At 48.4% G+C, this 21,980-nt stretch overlaps 1 protein-coding gene and 1 long non-coding RNA gene across 13 annotated transcripts in view; one reads left to right on the forward strand and one right to left on the reverse strand.

Annotated features, from left to right (window-relative positions):
- Positions 1-3,600, forward strand: part of PHACTR1 (phosphatase and actin regulator 1) — a 551,155-nt gene extending 547,555 nt beyond the window's left edge. For all 9 annotated transcript variants that reach the window (XM_027601439.2, XM_027601442.2, XM_027601440.2 and 6 more), the window contains one exon: positions 301-3,600. In XM_027601439.2, coding sequence (XP_027457240.1) covers positions 301-316 — 16 coding nt within the window. In that variant the 3' untranslated portion in view covers positions 317-3,600. The remainder of the gene's footprint in view (positions 1-300) is intronic.
- On the reverse strand, positions 3,319-21,965 carry LOC113926489. Of its 4 annotated transcripts, XR_003521326.1 has the most exons (6): positions 21,417-21,965; positions 20,601-20,674; positions 19,427-19,670; positions 17,879-18,031; positions 17,428-17,777; positions 4,371-4,504 (listed from the first exon to the last, which is right to left on the reverse strand). It is a non-coding gene; the product is annotated as an uncharacterized LOC113926489 (long non-coding RNA). The 4 variants fall into 4 exon arrangements; XR_003521325.1 differs by lacking the exons at positions 4,371-4,504; positions 17,879-18,031 and adding an exon at positions 3,319-3,442; XR_003521323.1 differs by lacking the exon at positions 17,879-18,031.
- Positions 21,966-21,980: the final 15 nt, after the last annotated feature.

The raw sequence follows: 21,980 nt of genomic DNA on the forward strand, positions 1-21,980 counted from the left end.
TGGGACTCAGAGACACAGGCTAGGCGCTCCACCTGGCTGCAGAGTCCAGGCTGAGAGCCAGCAGGGCCAACCAGTGGGGCCCCCAGGAGCTCCAGAGTAAACCACTCCAGAATCAAAGGTGAACCCCGTGGGGCTCGAGGACTGGAGGAGTGCTGTCGGCATGTGCCTTTGGGTGGAGGTGTAACCAGACTGAGCCCGGCACTTGTCAGCAACGGGGCATCTGAGGACAGAAAGCTCCAACTGGGGAATCTGGCTCCTTTAATAGCCCCTCGGTCCTGATTTAATTATTTGTTTTCCTAGGTTTCATCGACCTTAACAGTCAAATTCCTCTTGAGTGCTATGCTGTCTTCAAAACATAAATTTATAAGAACCATAAGTGCTGGTATTTATTCACTTCCCCATTATGATGTAAATCTTCCGAACTGCCTTTTTTTAAAAAAGAAGAAGAAGAAAAATAAAAGGAAACATGATCAGGATTCTCTTTGCGAAAACACGGTGGTCACCGCTCGGCGGTCAGAGCCACGGCACCACTGCGGATACCGACACCGGTGGGCCGGACGGAAGACTCCCCGGCGCTCAGAGCGGGCCCCGGCCTCTCCAGCCAGGCCTGGCAGGCCAACCTCCTTTAGGCTCATTTAGGCCCCAGCAAACCTCTTCCCCTCAAGTATGTGTCACCCGGGTCCAAAGAAAGCCGAGGCTGTGGGTTTGGCCTGGAATGGACTGTGCAAAGTAAATGGTCAAGTGGGCCTTCTAGACGTGGCCAGACCCATGGCTCTAGGCATGGCGTCGGCTCGGAGGAGGATGCTGAGAGGGAGCCCTATCCTCGGCTGCCCGTCCTTTCTCTCCCTTCAGCCGTCCTCCGTGCAGTGAACAAAAGGGAAGCTGCTTTTCTCGGGGCGTCTGTGGTTGACCGTTGGTCCCGAGTGTGTGTGGGCTCCAGGTGTGGAAGGCCGGCGCAGAGCCCTAGCCTGTCCCCACAGGCTGAGCTGAGCTGCCTTCTAGGGAGCTCTGGTTTGGAAGGTTCACTTGAATCTGCTCGGTTCAAGTGAACTGACCCATCTGTGTCACAAAAGCCAAATGTCACGGGTGCTCTTACGCACACGGCCACTGCTGTGGCCTTCCTCTGGTATTCGTGCGTCTGAGTGTGAGGACCCTGGTGAGGACAGAAAGGCTGGGGTAAGAAACTGCTTGGCTGACGTTCTTCGTTTTCCTCTGCGCACCCTGGGGCCGGTGTCTGTGTGGCCTGGAAGTTAACAAACGGCCTCTGAGTATAGGACCCATGCATGCAAGCCGGAACCCAGGCCCGAGAGACTGTCCAGTCACTGATGGACGGGGACTCCACAACCACCTGATGGCCTTCTAGGCTCCTTTCTTTGCACTGAAGAGCTTCTGTGGGGGAGCTTCAGGGTTTGGCATAGGCCAGAATGGTGCAAACACCAGCCACGCCCGCCCACGCTGTACCTTTCCGCTCCTGTCTGGAGAGACTCCTTCCTCTCCCTCATGGTGCTGGCGAGCCTGGCTGGAGAGGTCTCTCTCACTGTCCCATTCACTTGGGACCACAGGGGGGGCATGCTCTTTTGACAGAGGAACACCAAGGTTAGGTCGTGCAGTGAGAGGGAGGACAGCCCCCAAACTCTAGCAACGATCTCAACGAGGCCCATTGCAGCTGCTTCTGTTTTCCTTCTTACCAGACCTTGGAGGGCCCTCAGTCCCACAGCTCTGCCTGGCCTTCTGGAGTGGTCGCCCAGTTACCGCCATCTCTCCAGGCGGTGGCTCGCCCCCCTCCCCACGTGCCCGAGAGTTAGATGCCAGATTGGCCTTCACAAAAACGAGTGAGCCAGTGCCCAGCCCCAACCGTGTGGGAAGCGTTACTCTGGGGACGCACACCCATCGAGGAGGCCATTTCATTTCCGGCCAGCACTGAGCCAGGAGCCGGGCCTATTTTGGGGGGAGCTCAGGGCCGCCCTTGAGGCGGTGCCCACTCACCATTGCCAAGCCGTCGCCCGCTCTCCTCGTTCCCCCTGGAGTGAGTGCGCCACCGCTAGATCCTTTTCTCTCTGAATGTTGAGTCTGGATAGTTAACTGCCTCGGGAAGGTACTGTTCAGGGAAAACATGGTCGGGACTTTAGTGTGGCTGTAAACACAGTCTTCCCGAAAGGCTTACTGACGTTTGAATGTGCAAATGGTATGACGAAAGAGGTCGGGCTCTTTCGTTTGACTTCTCTGCAGCAGGCAGGTGTTCCAGGCAGGGTGCCTGCCTGGCCAGGGTTCAAGGCTGAGCTTCCTGTAACTCCTAGCTGGCCTCGTGCGGCTCCCAGGGCCCTGGCATGACGGGCGGGCCTTCTCCGGGCCCAGGAGCGAGGCCTAAGGGAGCTCCTTCCGGGGCCTGGACTCCTCCTTCAAAGGCCAGCGGCTTCTCTGCTGGCTTTGGTTCTTGGGCCTCCGAGGCCCTGGGAACGTGACGCCCAAATCGATTTTCCCTGCAGCCAGCCGGCAGCCCAGGGATCCTGCCTGAAGCGCCCTGTTGTCGCAGTCCACTTTGAGCACAGAGGACAGGGAACACAATCTCCACTTCCATTCCTGCAGAGCACCCTTCTTGAGAAGTCAGTTGCAGGAATTAGGGGTGAACCTTCCATGCCCCTGAGATCTCACCCACCATCAAGGTGGGCTACTTCAAGCCCAGTGTAGGGGGGCTCAGCAACCTCAGTAGACCACAGAATGGGGCCTCTGCTGTCTCTTTCCTTCTCTGAAATCTTGAGGTCTTGATAGAAATCTATCCAAATTTCTTTTTTGCTCTATTCTTAGGACAACTGGAAGATGTTACAAAGAAAGGTGAGATGGGCTAGGTGGTTTAAAATGCATCCATCCCTTTTCTGAAAAAGCGGCAGTTCTCAAAGGTCTTGTGCAGATACATTCCCAATGGAGCCTTTTGTCATTTGGATTAGCGTGAGAGGAAAAACGTGAAATTTCTCAAATTGAAAGGTTTCCCTCTCGAAATCAGACATTGCCCCACCCTGCCCCCCACCATCTGTGACGGAAAGGACTGCCATCGGCCTACTTGCTCTTTCAAAATTGCTGATCTGTTCCTCTCCAAAGGCCCTCAAAGCCCTGTAAAACTTTTAAAACTTTAGCCTTGATGTCAAATTAGAGAAACCAAACAATGTGATGGTAGATGTGATAAAAACCTGAGTTTATTTTTCTCCCGCTTATGAACGTGTATTTATATTTGCCGAATGAATATCGTGGTGTGTGCTTTGATGAATGGGATGTCAGGCTCTCCCTGTGCACAGCGGTGGGTGGAGGTCACCTTAAATGACTTTTTCTTCCCATCTGTCTGTTAATCCCCAAACCAGTTGCTTTTTCCAGTTGCTTCCCGGGTGTCTGTACATAGTTTGTCTTTGTATAGGAGCGCTCTCCTGTGTTCTAATTTAACAGATGATGGCTGTATGAGGAAGACAATGTAAATAGAATACAAATTAAACTGGATCTCTATGGCCTAGGTTTTGTACATACAGAAACTGCATGGTATTTAAATTATTGTTTGTCTCTGATGATGTATGCAGTTTCTTTAAAAACAAACCAAAAAAAGTCTAAAAAAAAAAAACATTTCCTTGACTTGTGTTTTGTCAACCGCTGAAAACAATCTGGCTGAGGACAGGGTTTGGGAGGAGGGCAGGTCAGTTCATCAGCAAACAGTAAGAGTTGTGGAGACGGAAAACCATCTCATGTATCGGGTATTACTGGGGGTGGGGGTGGCTGCACATAAATTAGCTTCCTAGGACTTTCAAAGATGTAGCCAAATGTCGGTCCTTGAATAATCTGGGAATAAGGAATATAACATGTTAAATCCCTCAGAGTCATCTCTATAATATCAGATATCAGCTCTGGTATAGCAGCAATGGGGTGTCACTGCCCCAAAGCAAAAGCCCCAAACTACTTTGCTTTTGAGTACTCACCTCTGTCTCCAGGGGAAGTCTTGAGTATTTGCCCTGTAAAGCTAAGAGCTTTATCACTGAACTTTCTGGTCCTAACTTGTCTTTTTGAAGGTTCTGGGGGAAGCAAGAGGGCCTTCAGTGCTTGCTGGCTGCATTTGAGGTGGGTGAAGTTACTGGACATCTTATGCTGAGCCCAGCAGTAGAAGCAGGTGGCTCTGAGGAAGAGGAGCCGACCACGGTCCTGCCCTCCTGCACCGTTCCTAGGAATCACAGTGGAGGTCTTAAAGCGCAGACGCCAACTCAGGAAGTCTGGGTGGGCCAGAGATTTCTGCATTTCTAGCTAGCTCTCAGGACATGCTGTTGGTGCTGGTCTAGGAATCCTGCTGCTGAGTAGCAAGGGCATGGAAGAACGAAGGGAGCTGCTTTGCCTTCACCTGGGAGTCTCCAGCGGCCACTTGCTCTGCTTATTTCTGTGCTGAGCCCCAGCTGCGAAGCCCCCGCAGGATGTTAGCCTTCTGCAGCACGGCGTCAGGGTGCACACGCTCTCCCCTGTGCTGGCAGATGGGTTCCTGGAACAGGAGTGGCGACAGCAGAGAGTGCCAGCGGTGACAGAAAGGTTTTCAGGTTTCAGGCTGAGAGCTTTGCCCCCCATTCTGCCCTCCGCTCACTATTCTCTGACTTCAGTACATCTCATCGGCAGAACAGGACTACAGTTAACCAAGGGAGTGAAAGACCTCTAAAGAAAAGCTTTGGTAGCACCCCCAACGGGCTCTGCCCTGCAAGAGGGAAGGAAGCTGACCATCATCCTGAGGGAGCCCTTTCTGAAGTAAACAAAGGTTATATGGCTACACGTTCGCAATAGGTGGAGGCGGCTGGTGTGTCCATTAGATCTGGTTTGTCATCCTAGGACAGACAAGTGGTAGTCATGTCACAACACGTAACTGAGCAATTTGGCTGAGTCACTCGTTTCTCTGGGCCTCAACTTTCTCATCTGGCAAATGGGAACACAGATATCCTGTGCTATCCGTTAGGGCATCAGCTTTCTATGACTTGGGCTTATCTGAATTTTAAGACACTAAGCCCTTAGGAAAGAGTAAGCTTTAGAGAAGTCCTACCAGGGCAGTCTCTTGGAGAACAGTTTGGATTCCTGTCCTTCAGACCATCCGCAAGTCTGACATGCATGCCTGCCACCCCTCCTTGCCTTAGGTTGGCCTCTTGGAGGGCTCGCTGGTGGAGGGATCTGCCCCCTCTCCCTGCCTCCGTGGGGGCTCAGCCTGAAGCTGCTATGCTGTCCACCCTATGCTGTCCTGCCTCCCCTTCCTCTGGGCAAAGCACCCTGGGCGGGGAGGGGGAGGGTGTGGGGCAGCTTGTGGACCTTGAGCAGTGATGCTTAAGCACAGCCTGTTGTCTGTCCTCTACAACACCCCAACTCTGGGGGTGCATCAGTGATGTGCTTACACCTGATCATTAATCGAAAGGACAGGTGTGACACCAGAAACACTCCCTAGCTGGCTCTCTACAGGTCCTTAGCCCTCCCCTGGCCTCAGATGAACCACATACCTATAGCTACAGCTCAGATCTATCCTGAGCTCCTGGCCTGGGTTTCCAAATGTCACAAAGCGGCAGTGCAGCATAGATGTTAGGAACATATGACGCTGCTGTAGCAGGACACCCTGGGACCTCCTGGCCCACCAGGTCACACCCTGTATGGAGCCCCCAATGGACCCCTGGGGCTGCACCTGCCTTTGCTAGGGCACCCCGCCTTGCAAAGCAGTCTGAGACACTTGAGACCACATCCCACAGCAGCTCCAGCTGCTCGCCAGGGCACCCTTGACATGGGAGCACCCAGCACCCTGGTCTGTGCCCATCTTGGCTCCAGCTGTCCTGTCAGGGTGTCCCCTGCATGGAACACCATGGGACACCCCAGCTCATGCCCACTTCAGCTCAGGCCATTCCACCAGGGCAGCTCAAGCACTGTCTTGGGACCCCCCACCCCACCCCCAGCGCATGCCAACCACAGCTCTAGCCAGCCCAAGTCAGCAGGCACACACACACACAGTCTACACAGGGGATGACCATACACAAAACCATTCCTTCAAATTTAGGAGAGGTAGCTGCTCCCCCCTAATTCATATAAACAAAGTCAAGCAAAATGAGAAGACAGAGGAATATGCTCCAAACAAAAGAACAAGCCAAGCATAACAATAAAGTCATCAATCACAAGAGAGCAAAAGAAGCAGAGAAGAACTACAAAACACCCAGAAAACAACAAAATAGCAATAAATACATACCTATAATTACTTTAAATGTAAATGGTCTACATGCTCCAATGAAGACACAGAATGGCAGAATGGATGAAAAAAAACAAGACCAATCTATATGCTGCCTACAAGAGACAACAGATCTAAAGACACACACAGACTGAAAGCAAAGGAATGGAAAAAGACATTCCACACAAATGGAAGCAGGGGACGGGAGGGGAAGGCAGGTAGCAATACTTCTATAAGACAAAATAGACTTTAAAACAAAGACTGTAATGAGACAAAGAAGGGCATAATATAACAATAAAAGGATCAATCCAGAAAGAGGATATATAACAATTGTGAATATCTGTGTACCCAACACTTTAGCACACTAAATACATAAAGCAAGTATTAACAAACAAAGAAATGGACGGTAATGCAATAATAGTAGAGGACTTTAACACCTCACTGACATTGATGGACAGATCAACCAGGTAGAAAATCAATAAGGGAAGAGTGTCTTTGAACAACACATGAGACCAGATGGACTTAACAGATACGTACAGAACATTCCATCCAGAACCAACAGAATACACATTTTTTTCAAATGTACATGGAACATTCTCCAGGACGGATTACATGGTAGGTCACAAAACAAGTCCCAATAAATTTAAGAAGACAGAAATCGTATCATGCATCTTTTCTGACCACAACAGTATGAAACTAGAAATCGATTACAAAAAAAAACTGGAAAAAAACACAAACATGGAGGCTAAACAACATGCTACTAAATAATCAATGGGTCAATGAAGAAATTGAAAGAGGAAATAAAATACATGGAGACAAATGAAAATGAAAACAACAGTCCACATCTTTGGGATGCAGTGGAAGTAGATCTAAGAGGGAAATTTATAGCAATATAGGCTTACCTCAAGAAACAAGAAAAATCTTCATCTAACCTTACACCTAAAGGAACTAGAAAAAGAACAAATAAAACTCAAAAGTTGGAAGAAAGGAAATAAGATCAGAGCAGAAATAAAGACTAAAAAAATAGAAAAGATCAAGGAGATCAAGAGCTGGTTCTCTGGAAAGATAAAATTGATAAACCTTTAGCCAGACACATGAAGAAAAAGAAGACCCAAATAAGTCAGAAATGAAAAGAGAACAACCAACACTACACAAATTACAAAGGTTTATAAGAGACTACTACAAAACATGATACTCCAACAAACTGGACAAACTAGAAGAAATGGATAAATTCCTATAAATATGCAATCTTCCAAAACCAAATCAGGAAGAAATAGGAAATCTTAATAGAACAATTACCGGTAACAAAATTAAACTGTACTCAAAAAACTCCAAACAAAGTCCAGGACCAGATGGATTCACAAGTGAATTCTACAAAACATTTAAAGAATTAACATCTATTCTCCATTCCAAAAAAACAGAAGACGAAGGAGGGGCACATGGGTGACTCAGTCAGTTGAGTATCTGACTCTCGATCTCAGCTCAGGTCTTGATCTCAGGGTCATGAGTTTAAGCCCCATGTTGGGCTCCATGCTGGGCATGGAGCCTACTTAAAAAAGGAAAAAAAAAACAAAAAACAGAAGAGGAAGGAAAGCTCCCAAATACATTCTACAAGGCCAGGATCACCCTGATACCAAAACCAAAGACATTGTTTAAAAAACAAAACTATAGGGCACCTGGGTGGCTCAGTTGGTTAAGCGACTGCCTTCAGCTCAGGTCATGATCCCGGAGTCCCGGGATCGAGTCCCGCATCGGGCTCCCTGCTCGGCGGGGAGCCTGCTTCTCCCTGTCACCCTCCCCCCTCTCATGTACTCTCTCTCTCTCATTCTCACTCTCTCAAATAAATAAATCTTTAAAAAAAATAAAAATAAAAAACAAAACTATAGGGCGCCTGGGTGGCTCAGTTGGTTAAGCGACTGCCTTCGGCTCAGGTCACGATCCTGGAATCCCGGGATCGAGTCCCACATCGGGCTTCCTGCTCGGCGGGGAGTCTGCTTCTCCCTCCGACCCTCTTTCCTCTCGTGCTTTCTATCTCTCATTCTCTCTCTCTCTAATAAATAAAATAAAAATCTTAAAAAAAAAAAAACTATAGGCCAATTTCCCTGATGAACACAGATGCAAAAATCCTAAACAAAATATTAGCAAACCACATTCAACAATACATGAAAAAAATCATTTACCATGATCAAGTGGGATTTATTCTGGGGATACGAGCATGGCTCAATATTTGTAAGTCAATCAATACGATACACCACATTAACAAAATAAAGGATAAAAATCACATGATCATCTGAATAGATGTAGAAAAAACATCTGACAAAATTCAACATCCATTCATGATAAAAACTCTAAACAAGTGCATTCATTTAGAGAGAACATACTTCAATACCATAAAAGTCATATATGACAAACCCACAGCTAACATCATACACAATGGTGAAAAACAGCTTTTCCTCTAAGATCAGGAACAAGACAAGAATGCCCACCCTCACCACTTTTATTCAACACAGTACTAGAAGTCCTAGCCACAGCAGACAAGAAATAAAAGGTATCCAAATTAGTAAGGAAGAAATAAAACTGTCACTATTTGCAGATTATATACTATACACAGAAAACCCTAAAGACTCTACCAAAAACTATTAGAAATAATAAATGAACTCAGTAAAATTGCAGGATACAAAATTAATATACAGAAATTTGTTGTCTTCCTATATACACTAACAATGAAGTGGCAGAAATTTAAAATTCCATTGGGGTACCTGGGTGGCTCAGTCAGTTAAGTGTCTGACTCTTGATTTCAGCTCAGGTCATGATTTCAGGGTCATGGGATCGAGCCCTGCATCAGCCTTCACTCTCAGTGTGGAGTCTGCTCCAGATTCTCCCTCTCCCTCTGCCCCTCTGCGCATACTCGCTAATGCTCTCTCTCTAAAATAAATAAAAAGCAATTTCATTTACACTTTTACCAAAAAAATAAAGTACCTAGGAATAAAGTTAAGCAAAGAGGTGTACTCTGAAAACCATAAAACACTGATGAAAGAAACATCTTGATGACACAAATAAATCGAAAGACATACCATGCTCATGGATTAAAAGGATATTGTTAAAACGTCCATACTACCCAAAACAATATATAGATTCAATGCAATCCCTATCAAAATGCCAATACTATTTTTCCAGAACTAGGAAAAATCATCCTAAAATTTGTATAGAAGAGCAAAAGCTCCCAAATAGCCAAAGCAATCTTGAGAAAGAACAGCAAAACTGGAGGTATCAAAATCCCAGATTTTAATATATACTACAAAGCTATAATTAATTCAAAACAGTATGGTACTGCCACAAAAACACATTTAGGACAATGGAACAGGATAGAGAACCCAGAAATAAGCCCATGCTTATATGGTCAATTAACCTATGATACAAGAATATACAGATAGTTTCTTTAATAAATGGTGCTGGGAAAAGTAGACATCTACCTGCAAAAGAATGAAACTAGATCACTTTCTTATACACCATACACAAAAATAAACTCAAAATGGATTAAAGACCTAAATGCAAGGCCTGAAACCATAAAACTCCTAGAAGAAAACACAGGCAGTAATCTCTGACATCAGCCTAGCAACATTTTCGTAGATGGTCTTCTCGGGCAAAGGAAACAAAAGCAAAAATAAACTATTGGGACTCTACCAAAATATGAAGTTTTTGCAGAGCAAAGAAACATCAACAAAAGAAAAGCGACCTACTGAATGGGAGAAGATATGAGCAAATGATAAATCCAATAAGGGGTTGATATCCAAAATTGTATATGAAGAACTTACATAACACCAAAAAGATCTTATTAAAAAATAAGCAGAGAAGGGGCGCCTGGGTGGCTCAGTCATTAAGCATCTGCCTTCGGCTCAGGTCATGATCCCAGGGTCCTGGGATCGAGCCCCGCATCAGGCTCCCTGCTCAGCGGGAAGCCTGCTTCTCCCTCTCCCACACCCCCTGTTTGTGTTCCCTCTCTCACTGTCTCTCTCTCTGTCAAATAAATAAATAAATCTTTAAAAAAATAAGCAGAGGGGGGTGCCTGGGTGGCTTTGTCGGTTAAGCATCCAACTCTTGATTTCAGCTCAGGTCATGATCTTAGGGTCCTGGGATACAGCGTCATGTCGGGCTCCCTGCTCAGTGTGGAGTCTGCTTGAGATTCTCTCTCTCTGCCCCTCCCCCCACTTGCTCTCTAATAAATCAATCTTAAAAAAAAAAAATAAGTAGAGGATCTGAATAGACATTTTTCCAAAGAAGACATCAGATGTCCAACAGACACATGAGAAAATGCTCAACATCATTAATCATCAGGAAACAGAAATCAAAACCACAATGAGCTATCACCTCACACTTGTCAGAATGGCTAGTATCAAAAACACAAGAAACAAGTGTTGGTGAAGATGTGGAGAAAATGGAACCCTCATGCATTGTTGGTGGGAATGTAAACTGGTGCAGCCACTGTGGAAAACGTATGGAGGCTTCTCATAACTTAAAAAAAAAAAAATAGAACTACTGTATGATCCAATAATTCCACTACTGGGTGGAAATGAAAACACTAGTTCCAAAAGATACATGCACATCTATGTTTACTGCAGCATTTACAATAGCCAAGGTATGAAAGCAACCCAAGTGTCCACTGATAGATGACTGGGTAAGGAAAATGTGGTGTATATATACAGTGGGATATTAGTCATAAAAAAGAATGAAATCTTGCCATTTGTAACAATATGGATGGCCCCAGAGGGTATTATGCTAAGTGAAATAAGTCTGATGGAGAAAGACAAATACCATATGATTTCACTTACATGTGGAATCTAAAAAACAAAACAAATGGACAAAAGCAGAAACAGACCCATAAATACAGAGAACAAACTGATGTTTGCCAGAGGGCATGGGGGAATGGGCAAATAGGTGCAGGGGAGTGGGGGGCACAAGCTTCCAGTTGTGGAATGAGTAAGTCACCCAGATGAAAGGTCCAGCATGGGGAATACAGTCAATGGTACTATCATGGCGTTGTATGGGGACAGGTCAGGAGCTACACCTGTGGTGAGCACAGCAAAACAGAGACTTACCGGTCACTCTGCTGTACACCTGAAACTGAGGCAACATTGCTGACTATGCTTCAATAAAAAAGAAAGGAGGAAAAACAACATGGTACGGAGCCCAGAAGCTCGGGGGTCCAATTGTGGCACGACCTGTTCCAAGCTGTGTCAGGCAAGTTACTTACACTGTGCTGGGCAAGTTACACTGTGCCTCAGCCTTCTCATCTGTAAAATGGACATAAAGGCACCTATTTTATAGGGCTCTTAGGAGGGTTAAATAAAACACGTAGAAGGTGCTTAGAACACTGCCTGACATATAGTCAGGTCTTACCAAATGTTGTAGCCGGCATGCTTGACACATATCTCACAGCTCCACAAACTCAGTGAAGTCCCAGGCTTTTGTTTTCATATTTTCAAACCCTGCCCCTCTGCCCCAATCCTGCTCCTCCCCTTCCTTCCTTCTCCAGTGAATGTCATCCCCCAGAAGTCACTTTCTCTTTTCCCCTTCCAGCTGACCATAAAACACCTGCCAATTAGTTCTAGAGGCTACTCCACTGCTCTTTAATTAAGGCCCTCACCTCTCGCCTGGATGATCACAGTCATGCTCTCCTTGCCGGTACCTCTTCTGGTCCGAAGTCCTCTATCCAAACACAGACCTGCTCGCACCCCATCCCTCTCCTACCTGACGTCTGCCGGCCCCCCTGCCCTACTGGTGAGATCCCAATCTCCATTGCACAGGTGTCCGTGCTGGTGTGGCCCACCCCCTGCCTCGTCCTCCTGCCAAGAGGCCCCAGGGTGGGCCCCTGGGGCGAGTGTGGCCCTGGAGACCAGCAAGTGGGCTGGTGATGGCGCCATGCTTCGGTGATCACCTCAGGGACAGCAAACGGGCTTTGGGGACTAAGCACCTAAGCTTCCTTGAATGGGGTCCACGAGAGGCCTCGCTTAGGTGACCCTGGACTCTAGTGAGGAGCCAGAGCACTCATGCGTGCAAAAACAAAACAGTGTGAACAGAGAGTTGTGCTCTGTGGTACCTGACATGTGGCCCCCAACTTCTAACAGAGGCTGTGTGAGCACTTCATTCCTGTTAATACCAGCACACGCAGCTCCCAAATAGGACACACTGACTACGTACTGGGGGCTGTGCTACACCATTGTCATGGAGGATTTTATTTATTCCTTACAACCCCTGGCAGCTTCCAAACTGGGTCTGGCTCTGAAGCCTCGCTCTTAACCTCACGACTAGGTCAACGCACGTGCTGCTTCCCCGCCGCTCTCTCCGACTCTCAGCTGCCATCCATTTCTCCCACTGGCCTGTCTTAAGTGATCATGTCATCTTCTGACACTGAGGACCGCAGATCAGGAAAGACACCCAGGTCTCTCCACGCCCGCCAGGTAGCGCCCGGCCCGTCTGCGGCTCCCGCCAGCGGCGCCTTACCCCACCAACCAGGAGCCAGTCGGCCCGTATTTCTGACTTCCTGCAAGGGAACTCAGGCTGCGCCAGTGGCACGGCACGGGGCCCACCTGGGGCTGTGGTGAAGGCAGGAAGAGAACGGCACACTGCCTAAAGCCAGAGAGGAAGAACACGTCTGACATTGAATCAATCGTGGGCACACAACCAGTCCCTTTCCCAAATGCTATGATTTGGTAAAAGGGGGTTCTGCTCATTATGTGCAATTAAAAAAAAAAAAAATGCTCCTTATTTCAACGTAAGAGGCCATGATCTTCCATATTTCCATGGGGCAACACCCCTGATGAAGGCAAAGAGCCTTTTTAAAAGTGAATTAATGAATTTGTTTGCAGAAGAGACAGGAAGAATAAACCACGAAAGCACAATTTGATGGATTCATCTAAGCTTGGGCAAACCAGTTAAGATGCATGCTATACTGAGCTGGAATTCCACACGCTGTTTTCTCTTCTCCTCCGCAGCAGATCAAGACTGTACCTTGTCATCATGGAGGCTCTATGCCTCCTGCATAGTGACATCGTGGCCGTTGTGGTTCCTTTAGTAAAAAATAGAATAACAAAAAACCAAAAAGGAGGAGCGGACAGACTGGGAGGGAGGGAGGAAGATTCAGTCTGTTCCTTAGTTACCGCCCTGGAGTGGGGTGGTTGACCACTGACACCTCGTTCAAGGGGGGGTTTTGAGGGTCCGCGTGAGGCCATGTCTTTACAAAGCCCGTGATTTCACAGCCCCCCCCCTCCCAGAAGAGGGCATGCGAGTGTCTTCAGCTAAGCAGGTAAAACTATCTCACACATCGGTGAAGCCTATTACCTCAGAAAGTCTCCCCCATGAAGAGAATCGGGGTAAAGAGCCTTTATCCCAGCATCCCAGTGGGCAGTGCATGTGCAAGAGCCGGGTCTTTTCCCCTTCGCACCTGAGCCTCCCAGAAGGAGAGCCCCAGCCAGGACACCGGCTCTACAGGGCCCTGTGGTTAAAACGGCCAAACTATCACCAGCCAGGAAGCTGACCTTATTCACATTCTGTGCTGCCTTGTTGTTGGTGGAGGGGGCGCGGATTTTCCAAGCTACCATTAAAATGCTTATGGTCACCCCCAGCAGCCCCCAGGCTCACCCCGCTGCAGAACACCCACCCACCCATGGCACAAGAGCCTCTTGCTGCCAGTTAACTCTCTTGGGTTTTCCTCGATCCGCTCTCACGGACTCAGTTACGACAGACCCAAAGCCAGCAAGATAAAGCCCTATGCTGTCCTTCCTTCTTCCTAGAAAAGCACCTGCGGTCCCACGCTTGTATAGAGGCGAATAGCTGCTTCTGAGGAAGGGACCTTGGGGCTGTCGCCGTGTACTGCATACCCTCTTGCCCCGCTGCCTTCTACCGCCCCCACACACACATGTCCCTCTTCCATTCAAAACCCCAGTAACAGGGGCGCCTGGCTTGCTCAGTCAGTAGAGCATGTGACTCTTGATCTCGGGGTCTGAGTTCAAGCTCCATGTTGGGTGTAGAGATGACTTAATAAAACTTTAAAAAAAGGGGGGGTGGATTTTAAAGTACATACAGTACTGGTTACCTTGAGTCTTGCCTGAACGAGGAAACTTATCTATGTGTAATGTGTTTACTCAGACAAACCTATTTCAATTATATCACAACTGAAAATCTAGGAACAGACCACAATAAGGAAATGTGGGCATTTTTCAGACCATCTAGCAGCTGGTCAGAAAAACAGAGCCCCATGGGGCCGAGCAGTGAGCGGTTCCTATTTCAGGCCTCTGCCATTCACCTCCCCGCCACCCCCCCCCAGCACCCCCAGGCTGGGAGATAAGCACGTCTCTGTAGTTTCAGTTCATTGTAAAGCATGGTTTTGCCCTCCAGGAACCAGCTAGCTCTGCATGAGTGAATACAATGCAGGTGCAGAACATAAGTCACTGAAGTGGGAAAGAGGGGAAGGACAGAGAGAGATGGCTTTGGGTTTGGACAGCTGTGGAGAGAAATTTGAAGCCAAAAAGAAAAGTCTTTGATTTGGACAGAAAAGGTGTGGACCGTGCAAGTAGCCGGGTAGTGGCATTTGCGTTTCAGCAGCAACCCGACGAGGGGAATGGAGATGCTGCCTGAGCCTCCTCCCAGGCCTCGGCTCAGAGCTCACGAGTGGGTGCAGGGAAGATGCAAGGGCACGTTTCTCAAGGCCCAGCGGAGCGCGGTTTGGGTCCCACCCCCTCCTATGAACAAAATCACCCTCGCAGGGGCACTCAGTCCAACCCCTTCCGGTTATGGCACAGGCAGCAGGCTCTGCTGCCCGTGGCACACCCAGGTGGGCAACCCTAAAGGAAGCCCTGGATGGTGTACCCCCGGCTCCACCTAAGCTTCCGCCCTGCATCCCCCTCACTGCTCACATCGGCACTGGTCACTGCTGCCAGGTTGACCTTCGTGTCCTCACACCATCATCCTGAGACCATCCCAACACCAGCTGCCGTGAGTTCTGCACCCCGAGACTGCAAGGGACACTTTCGGCTCCCATCCCCATTTTACAGGCAAGGAGACTGAGGCTTAAAAGGATTAGGATCATGCAGCAAGGGAATGGCAGAGCGTAGCTGGGAACCCCGGGCTTCTCGCTCTCAACCCAGTTCCCACGCCCCTACATTGACCAGCGAATGCCACAAAGGGCGCTCAGAAAGATGTTTAGGACACCTGTTTAAACCTGTGTCCACGCTGCTGAACTGCATCTGCTCTGATAGTCAGCACTGAGTTCAGCAGCCTTCACATAACAGGAAACCCAGACAGTGGCCAAAACAACTATTTGTTTCCGTAAAAGAAGTCTGGAGCTAAGCAAGGAAAAGCCGTGACATCATCAATGTGCCGCAACTCCATTTTTCTGCCCCGCCATCCTTATCTCATGGTTGCCTCATGTTCCAAGATGGCTGCTGGAGTCCCAGGCATTACGTATGTGTTCCAGGCAGGAAGTTAAGAGGAATGTTTACCTACCCACTGAGTAAATTCTCTTTAAATAAAGACCTTTTCTTGAAGTCCTACCTAATGACCTTGCCTTCCATCTTATTGGCCACCCCTCTTTGCCCAAGAGGCTGGTAAATAAAGTTTTATTAATACACTCCCACCTCAGATAAAACTGAGGTCTGGTTAGTAAGGAAGGAAAGGATGGGTATGGCTGGTTAGCTGCCCCAGAAGTATCCTTGGTAATGAGCTGACTTGTGATAAGATTATAGTGAAAGCACTTCCAGTGACCCAGAGGAGAGAGAACAATTAATTCATAGAGAACATCCGTGTCTCAATACTGAGATTGAATTCAGGTTCTGATTGAATTGCTTTATAAACTTTCAGCAATATCCCCACCATCACCTAGAAATGAAGTCCGACTAATTATTAAATAAATGACAAAATAAAACGGTACAGGCAGGTGGCATTGTCTGCAGCGTATTTCTTTGGCAGTCAGGGTTAAGCCCTGTACTAGATGAAATCTATGTTCCCTAAATCCTTGTGACTCAAACTGTGGTCCCCAAGGACCGAAAGCATTGGCATCACCAGGGAGCATATGAGAAATTCAGAACTTCAGCCCCCTACCCCAGACCTAAACCAGAATCTGCATTTTAACAAGGGCACCAGGGGATTCCCATGCACATTAAAGTTTAAGAAGCCTCATTCAAAAGGCATGATTTAAAGAACCTCTAATGGGTCTATAATCTCCTAAAAGCCTCATCTCAGGAAGCAGCCTCCTCTAAGACATTTCATCTTTAGGGAGACTGAAAATTACAAGGCCACCTCCCTGAGAAGAACATATATTTAAACCGTTATCACTTGTGATACAATAATACCTAATGCTTATTGAGAGCTTAGTCTGAGCCAGGCACTGATCTGAGGGCTGTGCATATCTTTCTGCCTTTAATCCTAACAATTCTGTGAGGTGGCTGCTATTACCATCACCGTTCCCATTCTACTGATGAGGACTGAGTGCCACGTTACCCAGCCAGAAAGCATCAACAGGGGCACAGGTGGACAATGTTTTATCCAGGTGGAGGGATCTTAAGCATCGGAGAACAGACAGGGGCAGTGTTTCAGGATGAGGCGGTAGCTTGGTGAAGTACACTTCAGCCAGGAGGCTGCTCGGCCACCTGCGGTGACTTTGTATGGCTCCCTAGAGCCCTGGAACCTCACCTCTCTTACCTGCGTCCTGGGGGGTGGGGGGGGGGGAGTGTGGAACCAGACGGCTTACAAGCTCTCATCCAGCTCCCACATTCCTCAGGTCTAGGTGTGCCTGCCCTGTGATCTTGAAATCAATCAGCCCTAGCGGCAACATACCCCCACTAACTTTCTGCAGCTTCACCCAACTGCCGCAGCCCGGCTCCGTCTAGAGACCCAGATGCGGGACACCCTGGGAGGACCGGACCCCCTCCCAAGCAGTCAGAGGCAAATAAGCACAGCTGCTGCCAGCCACCCTCACCCAGCACTCCCACTCGACTCAGGTCGGGTGAAGGGGCTGGGTGAAGCTGATTTTCTGCACAGTTCCAGAATAAATCAGACTTGATACGAAATGTTCACAAACCCCTAGCCATAGGAGACAGGGTTTGCCAAAGCTCCTAATGGGGTGTTCTCACTCTGCCCACCCCATCTGAAAGGGCTAGCTGTCCCATCCTTCAACTGGTTGACAGAAGCCAGAAATAAGGGGTGAAGGAAAAGCCACTCAGACTTACTTCAAGGCAGAAGGCAGCTGGTGCCCCTCCTGGCACCTTTGCAGGGTACATATCCAGCTAACAGATTTGCTACATGGAGTGGAAAGCTTTTCAGAGTGTCCTCTCAGTTCAGAGTGGACCCCGTAACATCCCTCCCTCACCACCCTGACACCGCCAGGAGCCATGTGTCTGCCGTAGGAGCCCTCCATTCCCACGGCTAGGGATGACCGGTCTACGGCCAGCACTGGAGTGCAGCTGGACCACAGCCTCTCGCAGTCTGACGAACTGGAACGAAGAGACCGTCTCCAGAGGCCGGACCCATGACAGAGCAGCTGAGGATCTTAGAGTAAGGCATCTTCTACGCCAGCAATCTGCACAGCAGGGAGAGAGAACACAGCAGACACACAGCGTAGGTCCAAGAGCCCAGGCTCTCGTTAGTCCCGTCCCAGAGCTAGCCAGTCCTGAGCCTCACCCTGTATCCTAGAATAAAGGTCTCCTCTAAGCAAGCTAGCTCCAGACAATTCCATTACTTGTCACCACAGAAGTCTTAACACTGAGGCGGGCATGCATGGTACTCAGACTCATATCCATGGCGAGACCAAGCCGGCTGAGATGTGCTTTGGCTCTGAGGGAAAGGAAAAGAGAATGAGACACATCTCTACCCTCAAGGCGCTCATGGGCTAGTGTGGGACCTCAGCCAAAGTATTAAATGTGGTGAAAAGAACACAGAGTACCGGGAAGGAAACAAGCCTGAGGCAACAGGAAAGGGGCAGACAGCCAGGAGAGCTTCCTGGAGGAGGGGCTGCTTGAGCTGAACTTCAGAGATGGAGCCCTGCAGGGGGGAGAGGACGCTCCTGGCAAAGATGAGCACAAGCCCAGAGAAGGGTGGGCTGGCACGGTTTGGGGGAGAAAACCTGCATGAGGAGCTGTACTAGATGAGGCGGGGAGCAGAGAAAGGGAACAAGACACAGGCCTCCAGAGGCTTGCAGTTTAGAGGAAAACCACATGGAAAGTTTAGAGAAAGTCCAAAACTAGCAAACAAGAGCCTTCCAAACAATTACCATGAAATGAGTGGTGGCTGCAAAGGGACAGAGGCTGAGAGGAAGGAGAACCCCCTTTCAGCTCAGCAGTTCAGGCGGAGGGAGTTAGACCTTGAAGCGCAGTGCTAATTCAAACAGGCAGCGCCTGGCTGCGTCCTTGTGAACAATGCTATCAAAAATACTCGATGTTATACAGAGCTCCAGATTTCCTAAACTGCTTTCTCAATTCGCCAGCACTCTGCAGGGTAAGGAATGTAACAGAATCGCAGCTGTTTGATGGTAGGGAAGCAAACACAGACTGAGCGAGCCCCCCAGGGTGTTGGAACTAGTGAGTGGGGCAAAAGCTCAGGCCCTCCCCCCACACCCCAACCCTCCCCACGAACAAGGGAAGCAGCAGCACACATGTCAGAGTAATCCTAACCCTGCTCGGAAGCTCCTCGGCCAACCCACGTTACCTTCTCCTTCGTGGGCAGCTCAGAGGAGTTGAGAGGTACCCTTTAAGACAGAGAGAACACAGTACGTCCTTGTTTAATTTAGTATTTGTCTTCCCCACATGATTACAAGCTCTAAGAGGGCAGCCACCATAGGACTTGTTCAGCATTAAGCTCAGTACCTGGTCCATAATTAGGAGTGTGTTCAAGCTGATTTCATGACTGAATGGCTAAGAGAGCGAATGAACCAAACAGAAATGAAGAGGAGAAATGGGAGGCGGGGGACAGAGGCTCCCCATGGCGGAGAGCGCAGCCTTCTCACGTGCGCAAGTGAGCTGTCCAAAGCTCTCCTCCTCCTTGATGCCTCCCTTCCAAACCTTCAGGGCATTAGTGCGGAGGGCAGGCAGGGATGGGAGAAGAGAGATGCCAAAACTACAAACGGCAGGGTGCTCTTCGCTACCTCTGCAGGAACAGGAGGGTCAGGAGCTAGTGTGCACGCAATCCCCGGTGAGAGTGTGCACAAGTTCTTGGTAAACAACACAGTCGTACCTACGTTCCAGGTGTGATCTTGAGGTCTGAACAATAAGCAGCTACTGTGATGTTCTATTTGGAGTTCTGCTCAGTCAGGACAAGTTTCTGGAAGGATCTTTCTCATGTTCTTCTTGGATCACATTCTCCAGCTTCCCCCTGTGATTGCCCTACAGTAAAACCCGCTCCCAGGAGGGAGGTGAGGAACTATCACCTCACCTGGCAACTAACTGTCCACTTACTTTTTAACCTCCACAATAAAAGGCTGAAAAAAACCAAAAAAGACAGGGAAGAACCAGTCAGGAAAGCAGTAAAAAGGACAGCACCCCCACCCCAACCTGTGGTCCTCCAGGAAAATTCCGAGCTCCCTCCTGTTCTCATCACCCCTCTATGCCGCCCCTCCCTCCCAAACCGGCACCAACACCGGGTAAGCAACAGCTGACCTAGAGAGGTGTGGCTGGTGCCAAGATCCACAAGCAGTTTCATTTGGCACGGAGTCTAAAGGAGAAACAGCTCTTTGTTTCATCCACCAGAGAGAACACCACCAACTCCTGCTACAAAAATTCCCACACTCCCCTCTCTGTCAAGGCAGGGAGACATGTCCTCTGGCCCTTCCAAACTCAGAACATCCAGCTGAAGACAAAAGCTGCTTATCCTACGTGACCCCCAGCAGATGCGGACAGCAGAGCCAGCCACCGTGCCAGCTACCCCCCCGCAAAGGCTGCCCCTGGCCGAAGAAGTCTGGACTCGTCTACTGCTTGAAATCTCACACAACCAGGAAAGACTCGTCCAGGGCACAGATGCTCTATTTTTACCCTCCTCACCCTCACGGACTTCCCTCCAGAGTCTTCACTCTTAGGGAGAAAAAAAATAAATCCCCACACTGAGGAAGTGATAACCACACGACAGGGAATGGGTCAGAGCCAAGGGAGGATTCTTAAGTGATTCGAGACAGGGCAGGCTTACGCCTCACACTCACAGCCGGAGAGGATGGAGGCCTTCAGGGCTCTTCCTCCACATCATGGGATTTGAGGCCTGGCCCCATGATTTTCAGGCAAACTTTCCATTAACCAAAAAAAGCACTTCATTCTAATGAACCCTGACCCATTTGCTAAAGTAACCTCAGACACCCCCACAAGCCTGTGTGCACGCAATCCGTGCATTCCATCTGTTATGAGGCAGAAGCCACACACACCTCAACCTTCCTGGGCTCTCAGGAGCTCCTAAGCAGAGCAGACTTGGAGCTTTTTCATCATGTTTATGAACACACTGTAAAAAATAAATGAATGAATGAATGAATGAATGAGCTAATGTTTAAAAAAAAAGACGACACTGTGCCTGGGAAGGACTAAAACTAAATTTAATAAGGTTAAATCCCAGTTTTCCAAGGGAGAGGGAGAGCCCCACAGATTAGCCCTAACAGTTTCAGCTGTAACAAAAACCCTGGGCTGTAACACCAAGGGGAAGTTCTGCAGTATCCTGACAAAATGTTTTGAATCATGGGACTATGGGGGTATTTTCATCAGGGGCTGTGCTTCTCACCAAAGGCAGTGGGCAGAAACACTTTCAAAATACTCAGACTCTCAGCAAAACAAAATTCTGATATCAAAATGAAATTGGATCCTCACCTATTCTGCCACTGTCCTCACAGGGGTCCTTAAAAAACCCTTCTGCTGCGATGGAGCTATTTGGTTGTCTAAGAAAGAAAACTCTTGATGGTGTCACATTGACTCACTTTAAGAGAAAATCCCCACCCCCGAGTCCTTCACCAGAAAGGTCTCACCAACCTGGGTTTGGCAGAATACTTCTGTTCCAATCCCTTCGTAGAACAGTAAGTCTTCCCTTCAGCTCCTCTGCACCCTCCCCAAAGTTGTGAAGAGGCATGTGTCAGCCCCCTAGGCTTCCTCCTGCCCAAGCATCCCAGGTGCCCCCTGCCCCCCCTTGCCTCCCACACTTGCTCTATGACATGCCAGTCTTCTCCCAGAATTCAGGAGTAAGCACGAGCACATACCTTGAAACTATCCTCTTGTTGAGAGGTTGCTAATTCTTCCTTTCCTCTTTCTCTGGAGTTGAGATTCACTATCACTTGACTTTATAAACTGTATTTTACTAAAAAGCTGTACTGATGATACATAGCTCATAAATTAAATAGAAGTAAAATTATTTTTGTTTTAGGACTTCTCTGTGAATTTCCCATATCCCCCAAGATCACCAAACACCAGACAACTGGAGCAGGAATTCCTTATGTGTTTTGTCTTCTGTCTTCAACTGGCTGCAAGTCCTTCAGGGGCAGAGCCAATCACTGAATAAATGTAAAGCAGTAACTGTAGACAGCATTTTGCCTTAAGAAGTTTTCTTCTGGGTGTATTTTTTTGTTTTAAAAATGAAATATTCTTGGGTATGTTACTATACAGAAGTACCGGCTGGCTTCAATGATTCCGTTCACTCTGACTTCTTTGTCAACAGTTATTCTACACATTAGGGAGGGAAGGAATTCTCCAAATTCTAGCTGCACAATTTCATGGTCTCCCTCCTCTTCTGGGTGTGGGGTAGGGTAGAGAACCTACTCACCACT

The sequence above is a fragment of the Zalophus californianus genome, chromosome 7 (genome assembly GCF_009762305.2).
Source record: "Zalophus californianus isolate mZalCal1 chromosome 7, mZalCal1.pri.v2, whole genome shotgun sequence".
NCBI lineage: Eukaryota > Metazoa > Chordata > Mammalia > Carnivora > Otariidae > Zalophus > Zalophus californianus.